General features: G+C 52.9%; 1 protein-coding gene across 1 annotated transcript in view; it reads left to right on the forward strand.

Annotated features, from left to right (window-relative positions):
* LOC147107385 (claudin-24-like) overlaps positions 1-21,640 on the forward strand; it is a 132,724-nt gene extending 111,084 nt beyond the window's left edge. The window contains exon 3 of the mRNA XM_086006373.1: positions 19,239-21,640. Coding sequence (XP_085862499.1) covers positions 19,239-20,133 — 895 coding nt within the window. The 3' untranslated portion in view covers positions 20,134-21,640. The remainder of the gene's footprint in view (positions 1-19,238) is intronic.
* The last annotated feature ends 1,235 nt before the right edge of the window (positions 21,641-22,875 follow it).

Below are 22,875 nucleotides of genomic sequence, written 5' to 3' on the forward strand. Positions count from 1 at the left end.
TAGAATCTTACAGCATAAAGGAGGCCATTTGGTCCATTGTGTCTGTGCTGGCTCTTTGGAAAAGCTCTCCAATTAGTCCCACTCCCCCGCTCTTTCCCCATAGCCCTGTAAATTTTTTCTCTTCAAGTATTTATCCAATTCCCTTTTGAAAGTTACTATTGAATCTGCTTCCACCACCCTTTCAGGCAGCGCATTCCAGATCACAACAACTCGCTGTGTAAAAAAAAAATGTTTCCTCCTGTTGCCTCTGGTTCTTTTGCCAATCACCTTAAATCTGTGTCCTCTGGTTACTAACCCTTCTGCCACTGGGAACTATTTCCCCTTATTTACTTAATTAAAACTGTTGCTGATTTTGAACACCTCTATCAAAATCCACTTGCCCTAAATTGTTCTTTCACTTGCAATAGGGACCTTTCAAAGTGTTCCATTCGCTCTCAGTTGAGGTCCTGCCAGACAGTTTCCCCCAGTCGATCTGTTTTAGCTCTTCCCTCATGTCTTTGCACTTGGCCTTTACAAAATCATATAGCTGGGCATTGGGCAGGGATGGATCCAACATTATATCAAACTCGGTCATATTATGGTTTCAGGCACCCAGAGGTGCCTCAACTTCTATTTCCTGTACACTCTAGGGGTCAATTACCATTGCCAAACTGAGCCGAGTATGACGTCTAATGGTTTCGCCCAACACAATGGGTCATGAAATAATCATGCATTCTATTTACCAATTCTGACTCTAAACCATTTGGGTATTTCCAGTCCATATTGGTGTGTTGAAATCCCCCATTTAATAGAGCTGTTCTATTTTCACACATCCTCCTTATCTCTTAAAATCCTCTCTTCAGGGACGGCTTTTGCCTGGTGGGTGGGAAGGAGGGAGGGAGGGAGGGAGGGAGGGGGGGGGAGGTTTGGGGGGATCATTAAAGGTTCGGTTTGAGGCCCCTTGAAGTCCTTTTACCTCAATCCTTAAACGTATCACTGGATCCGCTCAGGGCCCCTGACTGGCTCGGGACCCCTGACTGACTCGGGACCCCTGACTGGCTTGGGACCCCTGATTGGCTTGGAGCTCCTGACTGGCTTGGAACCCCTGATTGGCTCGGTGCCCCTGACTGGCTCGGGCTCGGGACCCTGACTGGCTTGGGATCCCTGACTGACTCGGGACCACTGACTGGCTCGGGACCCCTGACTGCTTGGAACCCCTGATTGGCTCAGAGCGCCTGACTGGCTCGGAACCCCTGATTGGCTCGGTGCCCCTGACTGACTCGGGACCCTGACTGGCTTGGGATCCCTGACTGATTCGGGACCCCTGACTGACTCGGGATCCCTGACTGGCTCGGGACCCCTGACTGACTCGGGACCCTTGACTGGCTCGGGACCCCTGACTGACTTGGAATTCTGCAGCGAGTGCCTCACCTCCTGACGCCCCAAAGCCTTTCCACCATCTACAAGGCACAAGTCAGGAGTGTGATGGAATATTCTCCACTTGCCTGGATGAGTGCAGCTCCAACAACACTCAAGAAGCTCGACACCATTCAGGATAAAGCAGCCCGCTTGATTGGCACTCCATCCACCACCTTTAACATTCACTCCCTCCACCACTGGTGCACTGTGGCTACAGTGTGTACCATCTACAAGATGCACTGCAGCAACTCACCAAAGCTCCTTCAACAGCACTTTCCAAACCCGCGACCTCTACCACTTAGAAGGACAAGGGCAGCAGACGCATGGGAACATCACCACCTACAAGTTCCCCTCCAAGCCACACACCATCCTGACTTGGACCTGTATCACCATTCCTTCACTGTCGCTGGGCCAAAATCCTGGAACTCCCTTTCTAACAGCATTGTGGGTGTACCTACACCATATGGACTGCAGCGGTTCAAGAAGGCGGCTCACCACCACCTTCTCGAAGGCAATTAGGGATGGGCACTAAATGCAGGCCTAGCCAGCCAGCGACGCCCACATCCCATCAATGAATATTTTTTTTAACTCGGTTTTACTGATCTCATCCGTGTTCCCCTTTGTCCAACTGGTCTCGTGATGGGGCCATTCCAGTCTGAATGCCCCGTTGATCATTTTGAAGTACTTAGGTAAACAATGTTGACGTTCTCTAAACGAAGGCCTGAATGCCGCTGAGCTTGTCCCACTACATATTCAATAGGCCCTGTCAGCTCTTGATTGTTTGTGCAAACAACCTTGATGGCTTTTAATCAGAGGCCCGAATGCCACTGGGTTTGCTTCTAATGCATAAATGCAGAAGGTCTGTCTGCATTCAAGTTCTGGAAAGTTCCTTCTCACAGTCATCAGAATACAAGCTGTCAGTCCAAACTGAAACTTACAGGCTTTGGCCATGAGGCTGACCGCAGCCATCTTGTTGTGCCCTGGATTTTAAACATGGTGTGGAGATGCCGGAGTTGGACTGGGGTTGTTGGACTATAACCTGGTGTTGTGTGATTTCTTACATCTGGATTTTAAACTCAGTCCAACCAGGGTTTCTTTAATAAACCAAAAGTAAATCCTCGGGGAGACATGAAATTTGCAGATCCTTTCAGTCCCCCCTAGGATACTGAAACTTGCTTGAAGTGTCCAATCAAGGTGAGCAAAATTTCTGACCCTCCACAAACAACCTTCCCCTATATTTACCTATCCACGATCCCCCGACACATACATTCCCCTTACTTAGAGAAAACCACAGTGCACGGTCGGCATCTATCGATAGAAAATATGATCTGTTACAATAATCCAAGCATGGAGGGGTTCAATACCCTTGCACTACTTGGGACATCATAAAATTTTATTACAACACACAATCTTTAATAAAATTAACATCAGGCCAAAACCATATTTATTAAAAATAATGAATAGAAGGAACGAGCTTTATTAAAAATAACAAACGAATCGGCCATCACTCGGTAGTGATACGACACAAAGCTCACATGGGTGCTTCTTCTTCCACCCGGGCATACCAGTCCTTCCACAACCTTTTCGCTTTAAATTCTACCCCGGGACCCTTTCTCCTACACTAGACACATACCAGGTAGAGGACGATCCCTAGCTGACAGACTACTAAGATGTGGGATGCCATACGGATCCTGGAGGGGACCTCTATACTTTCAAAAATGTCCCACCAGGGCGGGGTTGTAATATCTAAAATGTCGGCCCCTATCTGTACAGTCTTCTGTTCCAAAGTGTAGAAGTGCTTTTGTGATACTAGAACAGCTTTTAATAATTTGGTAAGGTGCTCTGGGAGAGGGGGAATCGGGTAACCGAAGTGGGCGACATATTTCTGGAGGTGGGTAATACTCTCCTCCACAGTGAGGTGAACAGTGGACGGTTCAGGAATGGGGACAATTTGTATCTGTGCCACTTGAACTTCTGCCTCGGGTTTGAAGCAGAAACTGCTGTCACTCACCGCGCACCAGCTGTGCTGTCCGTGCTGGTAGTGAGACGCTCCTGCGGTGACGCAATATGTCCCACCTCCTATATATGCTACCTGTGGGGGAACATGGCCTTGTGCCATGGCTTCCATGGTACAATTTATAGGTTTCGCGTCAGCAGCTCTGAACCCGCATTGTGGTTTCGAATAGGCATTCAAGTGCTGGGGACACAGGATGATGTGTGCTCCCCGGCTACGGCACCCCGAGAGGTCAGTACCCATCATAGCGTGCTCCCACTTTATGACATAGGGCGGGACCGCTGTAAAACGAATGTGTGCACCCCCTTGAATGACTCCAAAGTTCTCCACCTGCATACCGGTGCGGGTCGGGCCGTCCCGCCCATGACCGGCATTCTCACAACTATCCCCATGACGGTGTGGTTGGACCGCCCACAGTCCACTGGGACTGGGTAGGCCTCAGAAGCTAGCCGGAGCTGGTACGGGCTTAATGCATTCTCAAAAGGGTGGAGGGCTGCAAGGTGTTTGTTGCTGATCCAGGAGGGGACTAAACCTTGTTTTAAATCCTCCAGATTACTGCGGCCCTCGCCCAGCAACCATGCCCCATACAGCACGCACACCTCGTTCTGCGCAGCCTGGTCAGGAGCATTTCTGTCCTCCCTGATGAGAGCATTTACCGTCTTTGCATGTTTTTCCAGCTCCGCGATGATCTCCTTCTAATGGAGAGTCATGGCCTGGCCTTCATGCAACTCAGAACTTACCACCTTATTCTCATCAGTTAAAATACCCTTTAATTGCGTTTTTAGACCATTAATCTGGGTCTGCAGCTCGATGTCATCTAAACTGTTGATGACCGAGGACCCCGTGTTAAAACCAGTTAAAACATCATTAAAAACACCCCTTCTTTGCCTCCCAATCCCGTCCCAAATCTCGTGGTGAATATACAATTCGGTATTATCGACCTCCGAAAAGTCAATTTCACGGAATTTTTGAAACATCTCTGTTAATAGGGCTTGATACAATTTGGCAGTCTCTGCGGGGCACCACGCGGGTACGTGTACCTCAGTGAGGTTTAAAATCACCGAGGCCACCGCGTAATGCACCCCTTGATACAGCACCTGGTCTGTGGGTACTAGCACCAGGCCGTTCCCTGGTCCCTTGGTGGTGGCGGGGCATCCCTCTGCTACTGTCCGTGACGTCAGGGTCATGGGCAGGGGCCGTCGGGGGTGGGTCACTAGTTCAGTGGCATTAACCGAGATTGGGGAGTACGGGATCGCGCATGCGTCCAGGCGGGACTCCCAGTCCATCCCCCTCCCGTTATTTTGCCACTGGCTGCGGAAAATGATGGAAATGCCTATGGGGCAGACTTTCTCTGATCCCCACATACAGACATAGATCCCCTGATCCGGTTCCCACCATTTATCCCAGCACACACTTAACCCTCCCTGGGTCCCTGTAATGGTCCTGTGAGTGTCATTCCCTAACTTTTCCCACTCTACCCTGGGGTTCCTCGTGTCTTTGCTTAACTTTCTGAGCCACCACCACCTATCCAGGGGAACATTCCCTTTACACGTCAAACATATTCTTTTGCCCACGGTGATGCTAATCCTTGGGGTGACGATTCGTATCCTCAGGCACTGGAGGGAGGCCTCCCCATACGTGAAGCCAGTCTCACTAGAATACTGGGTCGAATTGGATCCCAGCCATCTTGGCCAGCTCCCGTCGTGGACATACGAGGTGATTTCATCTGCCTCCCGTAGACCACTTCCGTTGTGTGCTAGGGACGCTCTCTTCTCCAAGCATCCGAAGATCTCCTTCTTAGGCAGTCCCTCGGAACTGAGGATGACTTGCTTCCACATTAAAAATGAGCTCGCAGGTGGCTGGTTAGTCCAATGCGGGACCTACAGTCTCTGTCACAGGAGGGGCAGACGGTGGTTGAAGGGGCGGGTGGAAGGGGTGTTTGGGTTGACGTGCGCTCCTTGCGCTGCTTGCGCTTGGCTTCTGCTTGCTCCCGGCGAAGAGACTCGAGGTGTTCGGCGCCTTCCCGGATGGTCCACGACAAGGCATTGGACAACGTGGACCACCTGCCATACCTCGGGAGCCTACTGTCAACAAGGGCAGACGTTGACGACGATGTCCAACACCGCCTTCAGTGTGCCAGTGCAGCCTTCGGTCGCCTGAGGAAGAGAGTGTTTGAAGACCAGGACCTCAAACCCGGCACTAAGCTCATGGTCTACAGGGCAGCAGTGATACCCACCCTGCTGTATGCCTCAGAGACATGGACCATGTACAGCAGGCACCTCAAAGCACTGGAGAGGTACCACCAACGCTGCCTCCGCAAGATCCTGCAAATCCATTGGCAGGATAGGCGCACCAACGTCAGTATTCTTGCTCAGGCCAACATCCCCAGCATCGAAGCTCTGACCACGCTCAATCAGCTCTGATGGACGGGTTACATTGTCCGCATGCCCGATACAAGACTCCCAAAATCCGAAGATATGATGGTCCTCGACATCGCCCCTTCTTGCGAGGCTCAGCCCGAACAGGGCGAGCAGGATTATGCCTCTGCACATTTCGAAATTCTGAAAAAGACATAAAAGCATCTAGCCAGGTTCCCTGGAGGCTCCCTGGCTTGGGGGAAGTGTGATCCGGTCCCGCGGCCTCGGCTCACGTAGACAGCACTCTGGAACGGTTCCATACTTAAAACTTATAGACGACGGTTCCTTACATAGAATTAAATTAAAACACCCTAACTTAACCTTATACACATTACTAAACTTAAACAAAGCTATGTACATCTGCCGCCCGTCTCCGAGCGGCCAGCCTAATCTCTGTTAGGACTGTTGCAGGCTACTACCTGCAGCAAAGCTGAACTGATCTCCACTTCTGGTCCCTCGCAGCTTATGGCTGCTGGCTGGGGACCTCTGTCTTTCGGCTTCTCCCTGACTTGGGAGGCCACCCTTTTGAACTGAAGAGCCGGTGACCATACTTTTCTGGGCTAGGGTGGCCGAGGAGACCTCCTAGGGAGTGCTACTGGTGGGGCTACCCTGGCGAGCGGACCCTTGGCTTGGGTCACAGTCCTCGCTGGCTGGGGGCCTTCTCCCTCGGGTCCCTCCCCTCCCAAACCTGAACTGGGGACGGGCAATCCCTCGCCACCGGCTGCCGGTAGCTGAGGGTCTTCCCCTCCAGGTTCAAAACCCGGTTCAGGGGCGGGGCCATCTGGTTCGGGCTCCTCCCATAAGAGAGGGGGAGTGGTCTGGACAAAGTGCTGGGGAACTTCTCCCTTGACGCACGCAACTGCGCCTGCGTGTGCAGCCTGCGTGCGCGTACCCGCTGCGGGCTGAGGATTTCTAACCTCGGGTTGAATCCCAGCTGCCTGTTTCCCTGCCTCCGACTTAAACAACTTACATTGATTCACATGGAACCATTTTGTGCGCCGGGGCATTTTTACTGCGTAAACCATGGGGCTGGCTTTATTGACTATGCTATAGGGTCCCATGTACAGTGGCTCTAAACTCCCCACTCGGGCATAGTTCCTAACCATCACTTGCTCCCCTATCTCCCACTGGTGACTCTTGCTAGGCTCGAGCAGCAACCGGTTATTCCGATGCTGCTTCCCCATGCTACCTGCTGCCTGTTCATAAATCTGTTTCAGGCGCTCGAGGAGTGTTCGGGCGAATTTATCCCGATTTACCTCCCGAAGCTGCCCTTCAGTAAGAACTGGGGCTAGAACATGGGTGGGGGTCCTCATAACCCTACCGGTCATGAGTTCGTGCAGGGAATACCCTGTACTCTTGGACTGGCTGGCCCGAATCCCCATGAGGAATGGAGGCAGGACCTCCGCCCATTTTTGGGGCGAGCCCACTGTCTCCTTCCTCAACTTTTCTTTGATGGTGCGGTTCATGCGCTCCACAATCCCTGAGGACTGTGGGTTGTGGGCTACGTGCCACTTCTCCTGAATACCGAGCAGCGTAAGGGTGTTCTGCATGACCTGGCTGGTGAAGTGGCTTCCCTGGTCGGACTCCACAAACTGGGATAGTCCCCACCACGAGAACACCTCTCGCACCAAGATCCTTGCAGTCCCCAATGCTGTGGCCGTTTTGCAGGGGTAGGCTTCCACCCACTTGGAAAACACATCTACCAGGACGAGGCAGTATTTGTAGCCTCCCTGGGTGGTGGGCAGGGGCCCGATGTAGTCGATCTGGATTGACTGCCATGGTCCCTCTACCCTACTAACGTGTCCCATGGGCACCTTCCTTCTGTGGGGGTTGGGGTTGTTTGCAGCGCACACAAGACAGCTAGCACAGAACTCGCGGACGTCTTCCCGGAGTCCTGGCCACCATCCCGCCTGTTCCACCCGTTGCCAGGTGGTCTCAGGCCCGGAGTGTCCTGCTCCCGGACCCTCATGGGCCAGTTGAAGGAACTCCCTCCGGTGTTGCTGGGGTACTACCCACTGTTCTACTTTGAACAGCATGCCCTCCCTTATGGAGAGGGCCGCTGCGCCGTAAGGGCCTTCTACCTTCCTGCCCTCCACTACTGCGCTAATGATGGTTTTCAGGACAGGGTCCTGGGCTTGGACCGTTTTAAGGTCCGGGGCTAACACTACTCCTAAGCTCCCTTGGGTCCCATCCCTACCTCTAACTGCCGCCACGGGCCCGGACTCATACGGGTCCCAGAAAGTGCCTGCACGTGCACCCTCCTTGGCCAGCATGTCTGCTTGCTGGTTACCCTGGCTGCGGGGTTCTGTGGAGGAATGGGCCTTCACTTTGTGGATGAAGACCTCGCCTTCCTCCCCCATGGCTGCCAGGATTTTCTCCAGCAGGGGCTTTACTGTTAAGGGCCTCCCGTCGGCGGAGGTATACCCGCGACGGGACCAGATGGCCAGGTATTCCGTACACAAGTTGCAAGTGAACATGCTGTCCGAGCAAATCGTGTATGGGGTGGGGAAGATTTCGGGGTGGGTAACCACGTACACCACCGCGGACAGTTCAGCCTGCTGGACGCTCATGGTGCTGGGGAGCTTGATCGCCAGGGCAATGTTTGCCGTTGGGTCATAAACTCCACAACCCGTGAGTCGTTCGCCAGCAGATACCATGCTGGAACCGTCTACATAGATTTCGCGGCCTGAGGGATGTATCCCGGCCCGTAAACCTACGTTCACCTCCCATACCCCTTCTATGGAACACCGATGGGCTGTTCCAGGATATACCATATTGACCGCGAGCTTTGGCTCGCAAAGGCCCCTCACCTTCAGATCCATCTGCGAGAGGAGGAGGATCCAGCGTGCAATGCGTACACTGCTGACTGTCCCATCTTTAATCCTCCCGTCCAGAAGCATCTGGGTGGATGTGTGGTGTGTGAGGAGGGTGATGGGAGAGGTGCCTGTGAAGATCAAGGATCTTTTCACAGCCCAATACGTGGCCAAAAGGTGCCGTTCGCAAATTGAGTAGCTCCTCTCCATTTCAGTGAGTACTATGGAGGTGTAGACCACGGGCCTTAGCCTACCGTGCCGCTCTTGGAGCAGCACAGCACTCAGGCTATCCCCACTAGCCGCTGCCTCCAGAAAGAACTCTTTCCCCCCATCTATGGCTCCTAGGGCTGGTGCGGTCTGCAAGTCTCCCTTGAGCTTGACAAATGCTGCCTGGCAACACTCATCCCAAGACCACTCCACTCCTCTGTGTAGGAGTCGGAGCAAAGGGGCTGCTGCAGCTGCATAGTCTTCAATGAAGTCCCTGCAGTACCCCGTTAACCCTAGGAATGACCTCACACCTCTCACTGTGTTGGGGACCGGCAACTCTTGGACCGCTTCCCTCCTAGCCTTGTCTATGGCTCTCTCTCCTGCACGGACGGTTAGGCCCAGGAATTTAACTTCCCGCTGGCCGATCTGTGCCTTTTTCGGGTTGACCTTAAACCCTTTACTCTGTAGCAGCTCCAGCAGTTCGGCCAGTAGCGGGCCATGCTCCCCGACTGAGTCGGTAAACAAGAGCAGGTCATCCACATACTGCAGCAACTGGGTGGGCTGACTAAATTCCTTTAAGCTATCCGCCATATACTGGTGGAAGATGCTGGGGCTGTTATGAAAGCCTTGTGGCAAGCAGTTCCAAGTATACTGTTGCCCTTTAAAAGTAAAAGTGAACTTATACTGGTCCTCCCTCCTCAAGGGGATGGACCAAAACCCATTTGAAATATCCAGCACCGTGAATGTAGTCGCGGATGCTGGAATACTCCCGATGAGGTCGGCCACTGCTGCCACTGTGGGGGCGCACGCAGGGATATTGCTGTTGAGCACCCGATAGTCCACCGTGGCTCTCCATGAATTGTCCGGTTTTCTGACCGGCCAAAGCGGAGAGTTAACATGGGTGGCTGTGGGCCTCAACACTCCCTGCTGTACTAAAGAGGACATGGCTGCCTCCATGTCGGGCTCTGCTTCTCTGGGGAAGTTATACTGCTTCTGGGGCCGGGCCATGGGGTCTCCGTCCACTCTGACCTCAAACCCGGTGACCCTCCTGCAGTCGTGTTTGTGCGTGACAAATGCAGCTAGGTTAGCCTGCACGAATGCCTGAAATTCCCCCGGGACACCGTCGACCATGAGCCTGAGGTTGTATCCTTCATTCGGCTTCACAGTACACAGGGTCCCCTTCCCTTCCTTGCTCGGGATGACTACTACACCTCCCTCTTTACCCGTGTTGGCTCCCCAAAGGCAATGATTGCGGAGATCCATGAGGATCCCGTGGCCCACGATGAAGTCGGCCCCTAGGATCCCCTTTCCTCCCTCCGCTTCCCACCTCGCCAGAATGCACGTCCACTTGGTCCGGTGCGTGCCCAGGCGGATTGAGAGCGGCTTGGAGAATGCTCCCGCCTGTTCCTTACCGGTGAACCCCGATAGAACGTATGGAACCCCGCTAGACAGAGGTGAGGTGGTGGGATTAGCTGCGTGGATCACAGTGCATGATGCTCCCGTATCCAGCAGATAAGTCCCTTTAACCTTCTCTACCTCCATCTGCACAAGCGGTCTCTTCCATCCATCATACCAGAGAGCACACAGGTAGACAGGCTGCGCTGGCTCTAGTCATTGTGGGGCATCAGAGGGGGCCGAGGGAACCACCACACCGGCGGTGGCTGCTATTCTCCCCTGGCTGGTCATAAGAGATCGCATGGTCTCTAAAAATGACTCGATCGCAGCGGGAGCAATTTCTGTCTCTGCCTTCTGGGCTGGGGCTGTGGAATTCTTTACTTTATTGTCTTTCCATGGATTTTTACAATCCTTGCGCCAGTGGCCGTCCTTCCCGCACCCGTAACAGTTTAACTTAGTCTGGGAGGGACGGTTCCCCTCCTGGTGCCATTCTTTCTTATTCTGGCCCCCAGGTTTAACCTCATGGACTTTTCCCTTGGGTTGGGGCGTCTCGATACCCCTCATATTCCTAAACGCTACCGCGAGCTGGCGGATCACCGTTTCTTCGGTGGCCTGGGGGCTTCGGGGGTCAAACCAGGCCGCAGCCTGGGCTCGGATTTGGGGCAGACAGTTTGTCATTAGACAACGGAGCCAGTGGGTCAATTGGACTTGGTTCAGTAATGTCCGCGCTGGCATTCCCGAGCATGCGCTCTGGTAGACTGGCCACAGCCTGTCTGCGAACGCCTGCGGGGACCCCCTGGGAGCTGTACCGTTTTTTCCGCCTGGGCGAACGGACTACCGTCATTGAGTCCCATGGCCTCCAATATCTCGTTCCTCAAATCCTCATAATCTTTCTGCCCCTTTTTACATTCATCAGATAGGGTCTGGAGGAGATCACTCCCCAGAGAAAACAGCAGCATCTTAGCTTGCTCTGCGTCATCGCAGTCATTAACGCACGCTACCTGTTCTATCTCCCTGAACTGCAGAGAGGGGTCTCCCTTTTCGGTGAGCTTGGGGATGTGACTAACCATGGCCCTGAGCTGTTGGGTGCCATGCGGCATCACAAACTGATTTTGGATGGCCCCTGGGTCCTCGTCATCAACGGGCGGGCCATACCTCCGTTGTCGGAGGGGGTACACCGGTCCTGGTCCCGGCCTATCTAGCGGGGCCCGCTGTGCTTCCCCTACCACTTCATCCTCCACCCCCCCTTGCTGCCAGAACTCCTGAAAGCTCGGAGCTATGGGTGGTGGCCGTGGGACCTCTGATTCCCTAGCCAACTTTGTTCTGGGTGCTGCCTGTGGGACGGTTCTGTTTGGGTTGCCGGTAAAGTCCGACTGGCCCGCCTTCGGGCTGATGAGGCATACCATGCCCTTCGCCCTCGATAAGGCCATGCCCAAGCTTTCTATCTCCTCCCTACAGGGCCCGTGATCTGCCTCCTCGAACCTCCTGTCGCAGGCCAGCTTGTATGCTGCCTTTACCTCCCTTACTTTCTCCTCCTGTTCTTTTAATTCTTGGGTGAGGTCGCAAATCGTGTCCTGCAGCCTTATCTCGCTGCCCCTCGCCTCTCTGACCTGGTATTCCAAGTGCTCCATCTTGCGCCTAGCGCTGGCTTTAATTTCAGCGGTCTGGTATTCCAGGCGCTCTACCCTTGCCTGATGTTCCCGTTGCACTTCAACGGCCCGGGCCTCCAGGTGCTCTACCTTTGCCTGATGTTCCTTTGCCGTCTGCGCTCTTTCTTGGCTTAACGCCTGAAGCGCCACTAGCACTTTCTCTTCCGCTAAAACCTTATCCTACATTTCTAGGGCCAATTTCTTGAGCTTTGCAGCCTGTGCTGCTACAACACTGTCCAGCACCAGGACTTGTTTCTTGTAACACATTAACCAGACTGCCTTTTCAATTGCCCTCTTATGCTGTTTACTCGCCGTCCACTGGGCGGCGGCGTCTATGGGACGCTCAGCCTTTAACATAGCGCCCACCCATTTCTTGGCGATATTGACCTTTCTGCACACATAAGTGTGTGTGTTTCATTGCGGTTTCTCCCTCCGCACCACTGTCTGTCATATCGCATACTGTCGCCGATGGTCCTTCTGCGGTCGCCATTTCTGTAGGGAGTTTTTTTGGTTTGGGGTTTGTGTCTGGTCAGTCAGTCGTGTGTCTGAGCTGCTCCAGCCCCGTGCGGTTCGAATCGCTTCCCCTTTGGTTCTGACCACCGGACTTATTTACAAGTAGCGATATAGACAAACGAGACCAGTGGTTCGGTGCAAAGAAAACCAATGTTTATTAAAATAGAGAACAATTACTATACAGAGAAAATCACTATGGATGCAGCACAATTACACTTAACGGGGGAGAAGAAACGGACACATCGAGGGAAAGTGACTAAAATGACACTTTAGCAATTCCCCTTAACTTCCACCCTTTACACCTATCTAGATTATCTTGTGATGGGCCAGAAAATTGATGCTCACCAGTCTAGGATGTTGAAAACGCCTGCTCCGTGCCCTGTTGCCTGCCGATGTCTTAGGTTTTCACCGCCCAAAACAGAGATACCCCAGTAATTAAAACATGACTGCGGGTATTCTACTTCCCTGGACGGGCTCTTCGTCGACGATCCTCTTGCTGGGTTGATGGTAAGGCAGGGCACCGGAGGTGAGGCGGGAGAGAGAGAGAGAAATGGCCTCCCGAGGGACTAGTTATACCCTTCACGGTAGCCCTTATCTCCCGCCAGATCAGCTCATTTCTTTTGCCTAATCTGGATGCATTGAAACTCATACAAAAGGTACCGATCTGGGCCCATCGACCTGGATGGCCGGTAATCGGTTTTACTGGTCTCATCAGTGTTCCCCTTTGTCCAACTGGTTTCGTGATGGGGCCATTCCAGTCTGAATGCCCCATTGATCGTTTTGAAGTACTTAGGTAAACAGTGTTGACGTTCACTAAACGAAGGCCTGAATGCAGCTGAGCTGGTCCCACTACATATTCAATAGGCCCTGTCTGCTCCTGATTGCTGATTGTTTGTGCAAACAACCTTGATGGCTTTTAATCAGAGGCCCGAATGCCACTGGGTTTGCTTCTAATGCATAAATGCAGAAGGTCTGTCTGCATTCAAGTTCTGGAAAGTTCCTTCTCACAGTCATCAGAATACAAGCTGTCAGTCCAAACTGAAACTTACAGGCTTTGGCCATGAGGCTCACCGCAGCCATCTTGTTGTGCCCTGGATTTTAAACTCAGTCCAACCAGGGTTTCTTTAATAAACCAAAAGTAAATCCTCGGGGGAGACATGAAATTTGCAAATCCTTTCATAGCACCCCGCTCCCTCTGTGTGTAGTGCCCCGCTCTCTCTCTGTGTAGCGCCCCGCTCTCTCTGTGTGTAACGCCCCGCTCTCTCTGTGTGTAGCACCCTGCTCTCTGTGTGTGTAACGCCCCGCTCTCTCTGTGTGTAACGCCCCGCTCTCTCTGTGTGTAGCACCCTGCTCTCTGTGTGTGTAACGCCCCGCTCTCTCTGTGTGTAGCACCCTGCTCTCTGTGTGTGTAACGCCCCGCTCTCTCTGTGTGTAGCACCCTGCTCTCTGTGTGTGTAATGCCCCGCTCTCTGTGTGTGTAATGCCCTGGTCTTTCTGTGTGTAGCACCCTGCTCTCTGTGTGTAACACCCCGCTCTCAGTGTGTGTAGCGCCCCACTCTCTCTGTGTGTGTAGCGCCCCGCTCTCTGTGTGTAACGCCCCACTCTCTCTCTCTGTGTAGCGCCCCGTTCTCTGTATGTAGCGCCCCGCTCTGTGTGTATGTGTATCGCCCCGCTCTCTGTGTGTGTAGCGCCCCGCTCTCTGTGTGTGTAACGCCCCGCTCTCTCTGTGTGTGTAGCGCCCCGCTCTCTGTGTGTGTAACGCCCCGCTCTCTCTGTGTGTGTAGCGCCCCGCTCTCTGTGTGTGTAATGCCCCGCTCTCTCTGTGTGTAATGCCCCGCTCCCTCTGTGTGTAACGCCCCGCTCTCTCTGTTTAGCGCCCCGCTCTCTGTGTGTGTAACACCCCGCTCTCTCTGTGTGTAACGCCCCACTCTCTCTGTGTAGCGCCCCACTCTCTGTGTGTGTAACGCCCCGCTCTCTCTGTGTAGCGCCCCACTCTCTGTGTGTGTAACGCCCCGCTCTCTGTGTGTGTAGCACCCCGCTCTCTGTGTAACGCCCCGCTCTCTCTGTGTGTGTAACGCCCTGGTCTTTCTGTGTGTAGCGCCCCGCTCTCTCTGTGTGTAACGCCCCGCTCTCTGTGTGTGTAGCGCCCCGCTCTCTCTGTGTGTAACGCCCCGCTCTCTCTGTGTGTGTAGCGCCCCGCTCTCTGTGTGTAACGCCCCACTCTCTCTCTCTGTGTAGCGCCCCGTTCTCTGTGTGTAGCGCCCCGCTCTGTGTGTGTGTGTATCGCCCCGCTCTCTGTGTGTGTAGCGCCCCGCTCTCTGTGTGTGTAACGCCCCGCTCTCTCTGTGTGTGTAGCGCCCCGCTCTCTGTGTGTGTAACGCCCGGCTCTCTCTGTGTGTGTAGCGCCCCGCTCTCTGTGTGTGTAATGCCCCGCTCTCTCTGTGTGTAATGCCCCGCTCTCTCTGTGTGTAACGCCCCGCTCTCTCTGTGTGTGTAGCGCCCCGCTCTCTGTGTGTAACGCCCCACTCTCTCTCTCTGTGTAGCGCCCCGTTCTCTGTGTGTAGCGCCCCGCTCTGTGTGTGTGTGTATCGCCCCGCTCTCTGTGTGTGTAGCGCCCCGCTCTCTGTGTGTGTAACGCCCCGCTCTCTCTGTGTGTGTAGCGCCCCGCTCTCTGTGTGTGTAACGCCCGGCTCTCTCTGTGTGTGTAGCGCCCCGCTCTCTGTGTGTGTAATGCCCCGCTCTCTCTGTGTGTAATGCCCCGCTCTCTCTGTGTGTAACGCCCCGCTCTCTCTGTTTAGCGTCCCGCTCTCTGTGTGTGTAACACCCCGCTCTCTCTGTGTGTAACACCCCGCTCTCTCTGTGTGTAACGCCCCACTCTCTCTGTGTAGCGCCCCGCTCTCTGTGTGTGTAACGCCCGGCTCTCTCTGTGTGTGTAGCGCCCCGCTCTCTGTGTGTGTAATGCCCCGCTCTCTCTGTGTGTAATGCCCCGCTCTCTCTGTGTGTAATGCCCCGCTCTCTCTGTTTAGCGCCCCGCTCTCTGTGTGTGTAACACCCCGCTCTCTCTGTGTGTAACGCCCCACTCTCTCTGTGTAGCGCCCCGCTCTCTGTGTGTATAACACCCCGCTCTCTCTGTGTGTAACGCCCCACTCTCTCTGTGTAGCGCCCCACTCTCTGTGTGTGTAATGCCCCGCTCTCTGTGTGTGTAGCACCCCGCTCTCTCTGTGTGTAGCGCCCCGCTCTCTCTGTGTGTAATGCCCCGCTCTCTCTGTGTAGCGCCCCACTCTCTGTGTGTGTAACGCCCCGCTCTCTCTGTGTAGCGCCCCACTCTCTGTGTGTGTAACGCCCCGCTCTCTCTGTGTAGCGCCCCACTCTCTGTGTGTGTAACGCCCCGCTCTCTCTGTGTAGCGCCCCGCTCTCTGCGTGTGTAACGCCCCGCTCTCTCTGTGTGTAACGCCCCGCTCTCTCTGTGTGTAACGCCTCGCTCTCTCTGTGTGTAACGCCCCGCTCTCTCTGTGTGTAACGCCCCGCTCTCTCTGTGTGTAACGCCCTGCTCTCTCTGTGTGTAACACCCCGCTCTCTCTGTGTGTAACGCCCCGCTCTCTGTGTGTAATGCCCCGCTCTCTCTGTGTGCAACGCCCCGCTCTCTCTCTGTGTAGCGCCCCACTCTCTCTGTGTGTAACGCCCCGCTCTCTCTCTGTGTAGCGCCCCACTCTCTCTGTGTGTAACGCCCCGCTCTCTCTGTGTGTAACGCCCCGCTCTCTCTGTGTGTAACGCCCCGCTCTCTCTGTGTGTAATGCCCCGCTCTCTCGGAGTAACGTCCCGCTCTCTCTGTGTGGAACGCCCCACTCTCTCTGTGTGTAGTGCCCCGCTCTCTCTGTGTGTAACGCCATGCTCTCTCTGTGTGTAACGCCCCGCTCTCTCTGTGTGTAATGCCCCACTCTCTCTGTGTGTAACGCCCCGCTCTCTGTGTGTAACGCCCCGCTCTCTCTGTGAGTAACGTCCCGCGCTCTCTGTGTGGAACGCCCCGCTCTCTCTGTGTGTAGTGCCCCGCTCTCTCTGTGTGTAACGCCATGCTCTCTCTGTGTGTAATGCCCCGCTCTCTCTGTGTGTAATGCCCCACTCTCTCTGTGTGTAACGCCCCGCTCTCTGTCTGTAACGCCCCGCTCTGTGTGTGTAATGCCCCGCTCTCTCTGTGTGTAACGCCCCGCTCTCTCTGTGTGTAACGCCCCGCTCTCTCTGTGTGTAGCGCCCCGCTCTCTCTGTGTGTAACGCCCCGCTCTCTCTGTGTGCAACGCCCCGCTCTCTCTGTGTGTAGCGCCCCGCTCTCTCTGTGTGTAACGCCCCGCTCTCTCTCTGTGTAGCACCCCACTCTCTCTGTGTGTAACGCCCCGCTCTCTCTGTGTGTAACGCCCCGCTCTCTCTGCGTGGAACGCCCCGCTCTCTCTGTGTGTAGTGCCCCGCTCTCTCTGTGTGTAACGCCCCGCTCTCTCTGTGTGTAATGCCCCGCTCTCTCTGTGTGTAATGCCGTGCTCTCTCTGTGTGTAATGCCCCGCTCTCTCTGTGTGTAATGCCATGCTCTCTCTGTGTGTAACGCCCCGCTCTCTCTGTGTGTAATGCCCCGCTCTCTCTGTGTGTAATGCCGTGCTCTCTCTGTGTGTAATGCCCCGCTCTCTCTGTGTGTAACGCCCTGCTCTCTCTGTGTGTAACGCCCTGCTCTCTCTGTGTGTAATGCCCCGCTCTCTCTCTGTGTAACGCCCCGCTCTCTGTGTGTGTGTAACGCCCCACTCTATCTGTGTGTAACGCCCCGCTCTCTCTGTGTGTAGCGCCCCGCTCTCTCTGTGTGTAGCGCCCCGCTCTCTCTGTGTGTAACGCCCCGCTCTCTCTGTGTGTAACACCCCGCTCTCTCTCTTTGCGTAACGCCCCGCTCTCTCTGTGTGTAGCGCCCCGCTCTCTCTCTCTCTGTGTAACGCCCCGCTCTCTCTGTGTGTAACGCCCCGCTCTCTCTGTGTGTAACACCCCGCTCTCTCTCTCTCTCTGTGTAACGCCCCGCTCTCTCTGTGTGTAACGCCCCGCTCTCTCTGTGTGTAACGCCCCGCTCTCTCTGTGTGTAACGCCCCGCTCTCTGTGTGTAACGCCCCGCTCTCTCTGTGTGTAGCGCCCCGCTCTCCATGTGTAACACCCCGCTCTCTGTGTGTGTAATGCCCCGCTCTCTCTGTGTGTAACGCCCCGCTCTCTGTGTGTAATGCCCCGCTCTCTCTGTGTGTAGCGCCCCGCTCTCCGTGTGTAACACCCCGCTCTCTGTGTGTGTAATGCCCCGCTCTCTCTGTGTGTAACGCCCCGCTCTCTCTATGTGTAATGCCCCGTTCTCTCTGTGTGTAGCGCCCCGCTCTGTGTGTCTGTAGTGCCCCGCTCTCCATGTGTAGCGCCCCGCTCTCCGTGTGTAGTGCCCCGCTCTCTGTGTGTAGCGCCCCGCTCTCTGTGTGTAACGCCCCGCTCTCCGTGTGTAGCGCCCCGCTCTCTGTGTGTGTAGCGCCCCGCTCTCCGTGTGTAGTGCCCCGCTCTCCGTGTGTAGCACCCCGCTCTCTGTGTGTAGTGCCCCGCTCTCCATGTGTAGCGTCCCGCTCTCCGTGTGTAGCGCCCCGCTCTCTGTGTGTAACGCCCCACTCTCCGTGTGTAGCGCCCCGCTCTCTGTGTGTGTAGCGCCCCGCTCTCCGTGTGTAGTGCCCTGCTCTCCGTGTGTAGCACCCCGCTCGCTGTGTGTAGCGCCCCGCTCTCCGTGTGTAGTGCCCCGCCCTCTGTGTGTGTAGCGCCCCGCTCTCCGTGTGTAGCGCCCCGCTCTCTATGTGTAGCGCCCCGCTCTCCGTGTGTAGCGCCCCGCTCTCTGTGTGTAACGCCCCGCTCTCCGTGTGTAGCACCCCGCTCTCTGTGTGTGTAGCGCCCCGCTCTCCGTGTGTAGTGCCCCGCTCTCCGTGTGTAGCACCCCGCTCTCTGTGTGTAACGCCCCGCTCTCTCTGTGTGTAACGCCCCGCTCTCTGTGTGTAATGCCCCGCTCTCTGTGTGTGTGTAGCGCCCCGCTCTCTGTGCGTAGCGCCTCGCTCTCTGTGTGTAACGCCCCGCTCTCTGTGTCTGTAGCGCCCTAAGTTAGGTGATTAGCGCGTGATTTCGCGCTCCAGTTCTCTCTAGGAGCGCTAACAATCAATTTAGCGGGAGGTCAGAAGGATTAGCAACAGGTGCTAATTCTCCAACTTTTTAAAATTTAACGCCACAAGCGGGGCAATATCGAATTTCAAGACCCAGCTTTTTAAAAAGAAAACTTAATTCAATTGTCATGGTGGGATTTGAACTCCTGTTCTCTGGATTGACTAGTCTGGTAACATAACCACTACAGTCCCACACCCCTCGGGTCACTTTCACTGTTGTAATGTCGGGAAATAATTCCCCTCTACCTCAGGGTGCTCAGCCCAGTTGTCACAGCCCTATTTCCACTCCATCTATCTAACTGGCCCTGGGAGCTGTGTATGAGCAGTGGTGTATTCCACATTGGGCAATTACCAACTCAGCTGTCAAGGGAGCCCAGAAAAATATATTTCACAACAATAAACGAATTTACATTTTCAGGCTTTACATCAGCTATACTTAGAAACTGACGTTAGTGCAATTGTACGATAAACCAATACATCAAGTTAAAAGAAGTACAAACAGTACAATAGTGCTTTCTTGTAAATCAATTAAATTTTTCCCTCACAGTTCCCAATTAGTGTTCCTCATTAATCTTATGCAGTTACTTCAAGCAAATGCATTGTTTAAAACCAACATTTTTTGTTTGTTCCAGACTTTCGGCTTCAAGTGTCCCAGATAAGAGCTTCACGTGCAAACGCAGTCCAAGAATGAGTGTGCCAATGTCAAGAGGCTGGAGTGACTTCAGTCAAACTGCTTTGCCTGGAGTTTCCGAAGAGCTGTCCTCTAATAAGAAGGGGCTGACGCACACATTTATTGAACCATGTATCACAGGAGCCAGCATCACAGGTACTGCCACCGATGCTGAGAGACCTTTGGGAAGACACAGGGATGACAAGATGAGGTCAAGACTTTGCATATATCAACTTGTGGGGTTTTCTCTATCACTTCTTGGGTGGGTGTGCTCTTTGGTAGCCACGGTGCTACCTCAGTGGCTGATCTTGAACACTGACTTGATAGTGACCGAGACGTTCTCCATTGGCATCTGGGAAACATGTGTTGCTCAGGATGAAGGTGCTGTCCAGTGCAAAGGGTACGATAGTCTCCTCAATCTGCCAGAGGACATTCAGCTGGCTCGAATTCTCATGTGCGTGTCCATTGCCCTTGGCCTGCTGAGCTTGCTGCTCTCCCTCTCTGGATTGACATCCATCACCTGCTTCGGTGACGATGAGACTACCAAGGGAAGATTAGCGGTCAGCGGCGGAACATTCTTCTTTCTGGCGGGAGTCACGACCCTCGCCCCAGTGTCCTACATGGCCCACGTGACGGTGGTCAAGTTCTGGGATCCCGCCGTCCCCGGGTTTGTCCCACGTTGGGAGTTTGGCCAAGCTCTGTTTGTCGGTTGGCTTGGTAGCTTCCTTCTCCTGCCCGGTGGCCTTCTGCTAATTGCTTCGCAATGCTGCTTCAGAAAACCCAAGGGCATTGTCCAGCTGAAGCCACCATTAGAAACTACGAAGAGAGCGCTGTGGTACAAAATGGAGTACGTCTAATTATAAACGGGGTGTCCTTTAGGAAACGATATACTAGAAATGGACAGCCTTAATTTGATCTATATTCCTAAAGGTATGCAGTATGCAGAGTTTAAAAATCACTCGATTTTCTATCCCTCTTGCATTCAGCTTTGCCTGTACCTTGCACTATAAACCTGTTCTCCTCCACAGTCAGCTCGTTAACCTATTATAGTCACGTTTTGGCCAGTTAAAGTGCCGCATTGAGCCTAGGCCTCGGCATCAGGTCACCTGCCTGCCAGCTCAGTTGAAGGAGATGTTGTATTCTAGTCTCCACTCGCCAGGACTCTCTGGAGTGGGGTTTGAACTGCTTCAGCTTATGAGTAAGAGGCGGGAATGCTACTATTAAGCCAACAGCTCACGACCCTGAAGGATGGAATACCTCATGGTACTTTGTGTAACCTGGCAGCTGTAGTGAAGGCTTTAAGGTACATGCATCACATGAACAGCTACAAGATGCTGCAAAATTTCCAGTTTTGCTGTTGTTGTCACAAGAGTTTGTCGACTGCGTGGTCTGTGCTGAAAACGTGGAACAAATCCAAATCAACAATGTGTATGGGAATCCCACCCATCCTGTGTATGTTTGGCACACCTACTGCAGCAGGTCTCTAATAAACATCTATTGATCTCAGTCTTTAAAATTCCAATTGACACCCAGCATCCACAGCCTTTCGAGGGAGAGTTTTCCAGATTTCCACTGCCCTTTGTGTGAGAAAGTATTTCCTGATTTCACTCCTAAACGGACTGGCTCTTATTTTAAGGTTCTGTCCCTTGTTCTGGATTCCTCCACTGCAGGAAATAGTTTCTCTCTAGCTACCCTTATTGAATCCCTCAATCATTTTAAACACCTCGATCAGATCACCTCTCAACCTTCCATACTCCAGGGAATACAAGCCTAGTTTATGCAACCTGTCCTTGTAATTTAACCCTTTAAGCCCCGGTGAATCTGCCCCTCAGGGTCGCCTTCCTGAGTAAAATTAAATCAACCAAAATCTGCCAGATTTTTCTCCATCTCTTTTCAGTTTTGTGATTGGAGAAATAATAATTAGCGGTCTGCTAGTGGGTAGAAACCGTACTGATGGACCAGTTCCAACTCGTTCCGCAATGTTTATAGCTATGAAGAACCAAGATTAGATAGCGAGGTATAAATCTGTGGTATATACAAAATGGCACTTGTGCTCACACAACGAGCAGACAAGACTGCGAATGGTCAGAGAGCAGCGGCCCTTACTCGATGATGGGGTCAAATTTGCACTGTTAACAATTATGGCTGAGCTCGTTAAAATAGAAAAAGATGCTTGTCTTAAAAGAGTGCTTTAATGTGATATATCATATCCATTGTTTCAAGACTGAGTATAGAAGATTGAGCGATCATCTACTCCAGGTGTTTAAAATGTTAAAAGGATTTGATAAGGTAGATACAGAGAAACTATTTCCTCTGCTGGGGGAATCAAGAATGAGGGGACATAATCTTAAAATGAGAGCCAGGCCATTCAGGGGTGATGTCAGGAAGCACTTCTTCACACAAAGGGCAGTGGAAATCTGGAACTCTCTCCCCCGGAAAACTTCGGATGCTGGCACAATTAGAGCTTTCAAGACTGAAATCAATAGATTTTTGTTGGGTAGGGGTATCAAGGGATATGGAGCAAAAGCAGGTAAATAGAGTTGAGGTACAGATCAACCGTGAATTAATTGAATGGCGGAGCAGGCTCGAGGGGCTGAATGGCCTCCCCCTGTCCCTATGTTCCTAAATACAAATATTACACTTTCTAGTCTTGTAGATCCTCTGATACAGGTGGGGCCTGTGACCAGTAAAACATTCTGATGTTACAATTGTTAATTCTGGGTCCTTGATAATTGAGATTTGATGAATTATACTTATTTTAAAAAACTGTACAAGCACTGTGTTTTAAAGTTTTGTGCTGATCTTGCGAGGGAGGGTCACTGGGGAGAAATAAAGTTGCATAAGGTATCTCCCAAGCGACCTTTGGGTCAGGTACAACCGTGGCCAGATACGGAGTATTGGCCTGGATTTTTCTGCTGTTGGGCAATTCTGGTGCTTCTCCAACTAGGCAGAAGAAACTCCTGCCAAACAATTGTTGTTTTTGATTTCTCTGTATAAACAAAAGAAATGCTCGTGCTATAATCACCGCCTTTATTTCTTACCACTGCCTGACTCTCTCTCCTCTCTCTGAGCAAGCCTCTTCTCTTTGAAATAAAAATACGCTTTTGAAAACAGTTTTCCTTTCAAACTTTACCTCAAAATAGGCTCCAATACTCCTTTACTTCTCCAAATGGTTTCAAAACCAGCTCAGAATTTTAGGCTAAGGGAAAACACCCTTGGAGCTATTGCACTGAGAGGCTTCCAATGGTGCATGCTCGGACTTCTCCACAGGTACGTGTTCAGTTATAGCATCCTGACCATTGCAGGCACAGGTGTCGTTCTCAACTCTCTTCACCTGATAAACAGGTCTGGGAGGAATTTCAACCTTAAGCTTTTCAGAGTAATAAATGTTAATGAAGGGATTCAAAGGCACAAAAGAGAATTTTACACGTAAGTTTAATCATGTTATTCTGAAATATGTTGTTGAAATGTTAGAAACCTGTGCTTGCAGACCTAAAGCACAAGTTTGCCCGAATAAGTGCCCCGGATATTGGAATTTGTGAGAAAGAAATGGCAGAGCAAAGGTTTCTGGAAATATATTTTGGAATAATTTGATTGGT

This window comes from Somniosus microcephalus, chromosome 14, assembly GCF_052327205.1.
Source record: "Somniosus microcephalus isolate GS21.2 chromosome 14, FLI_Smic_1.0, whole genome shotgun sequence".
In the NCBI taxonomy this organism is placed as follows: domain Eukaryota; kingdom Metazoa; phylum Chordata; class Chondrichthyes; order Squaliformes; family Somniosidae; genus Somniosus; species Somniosus microcephalus.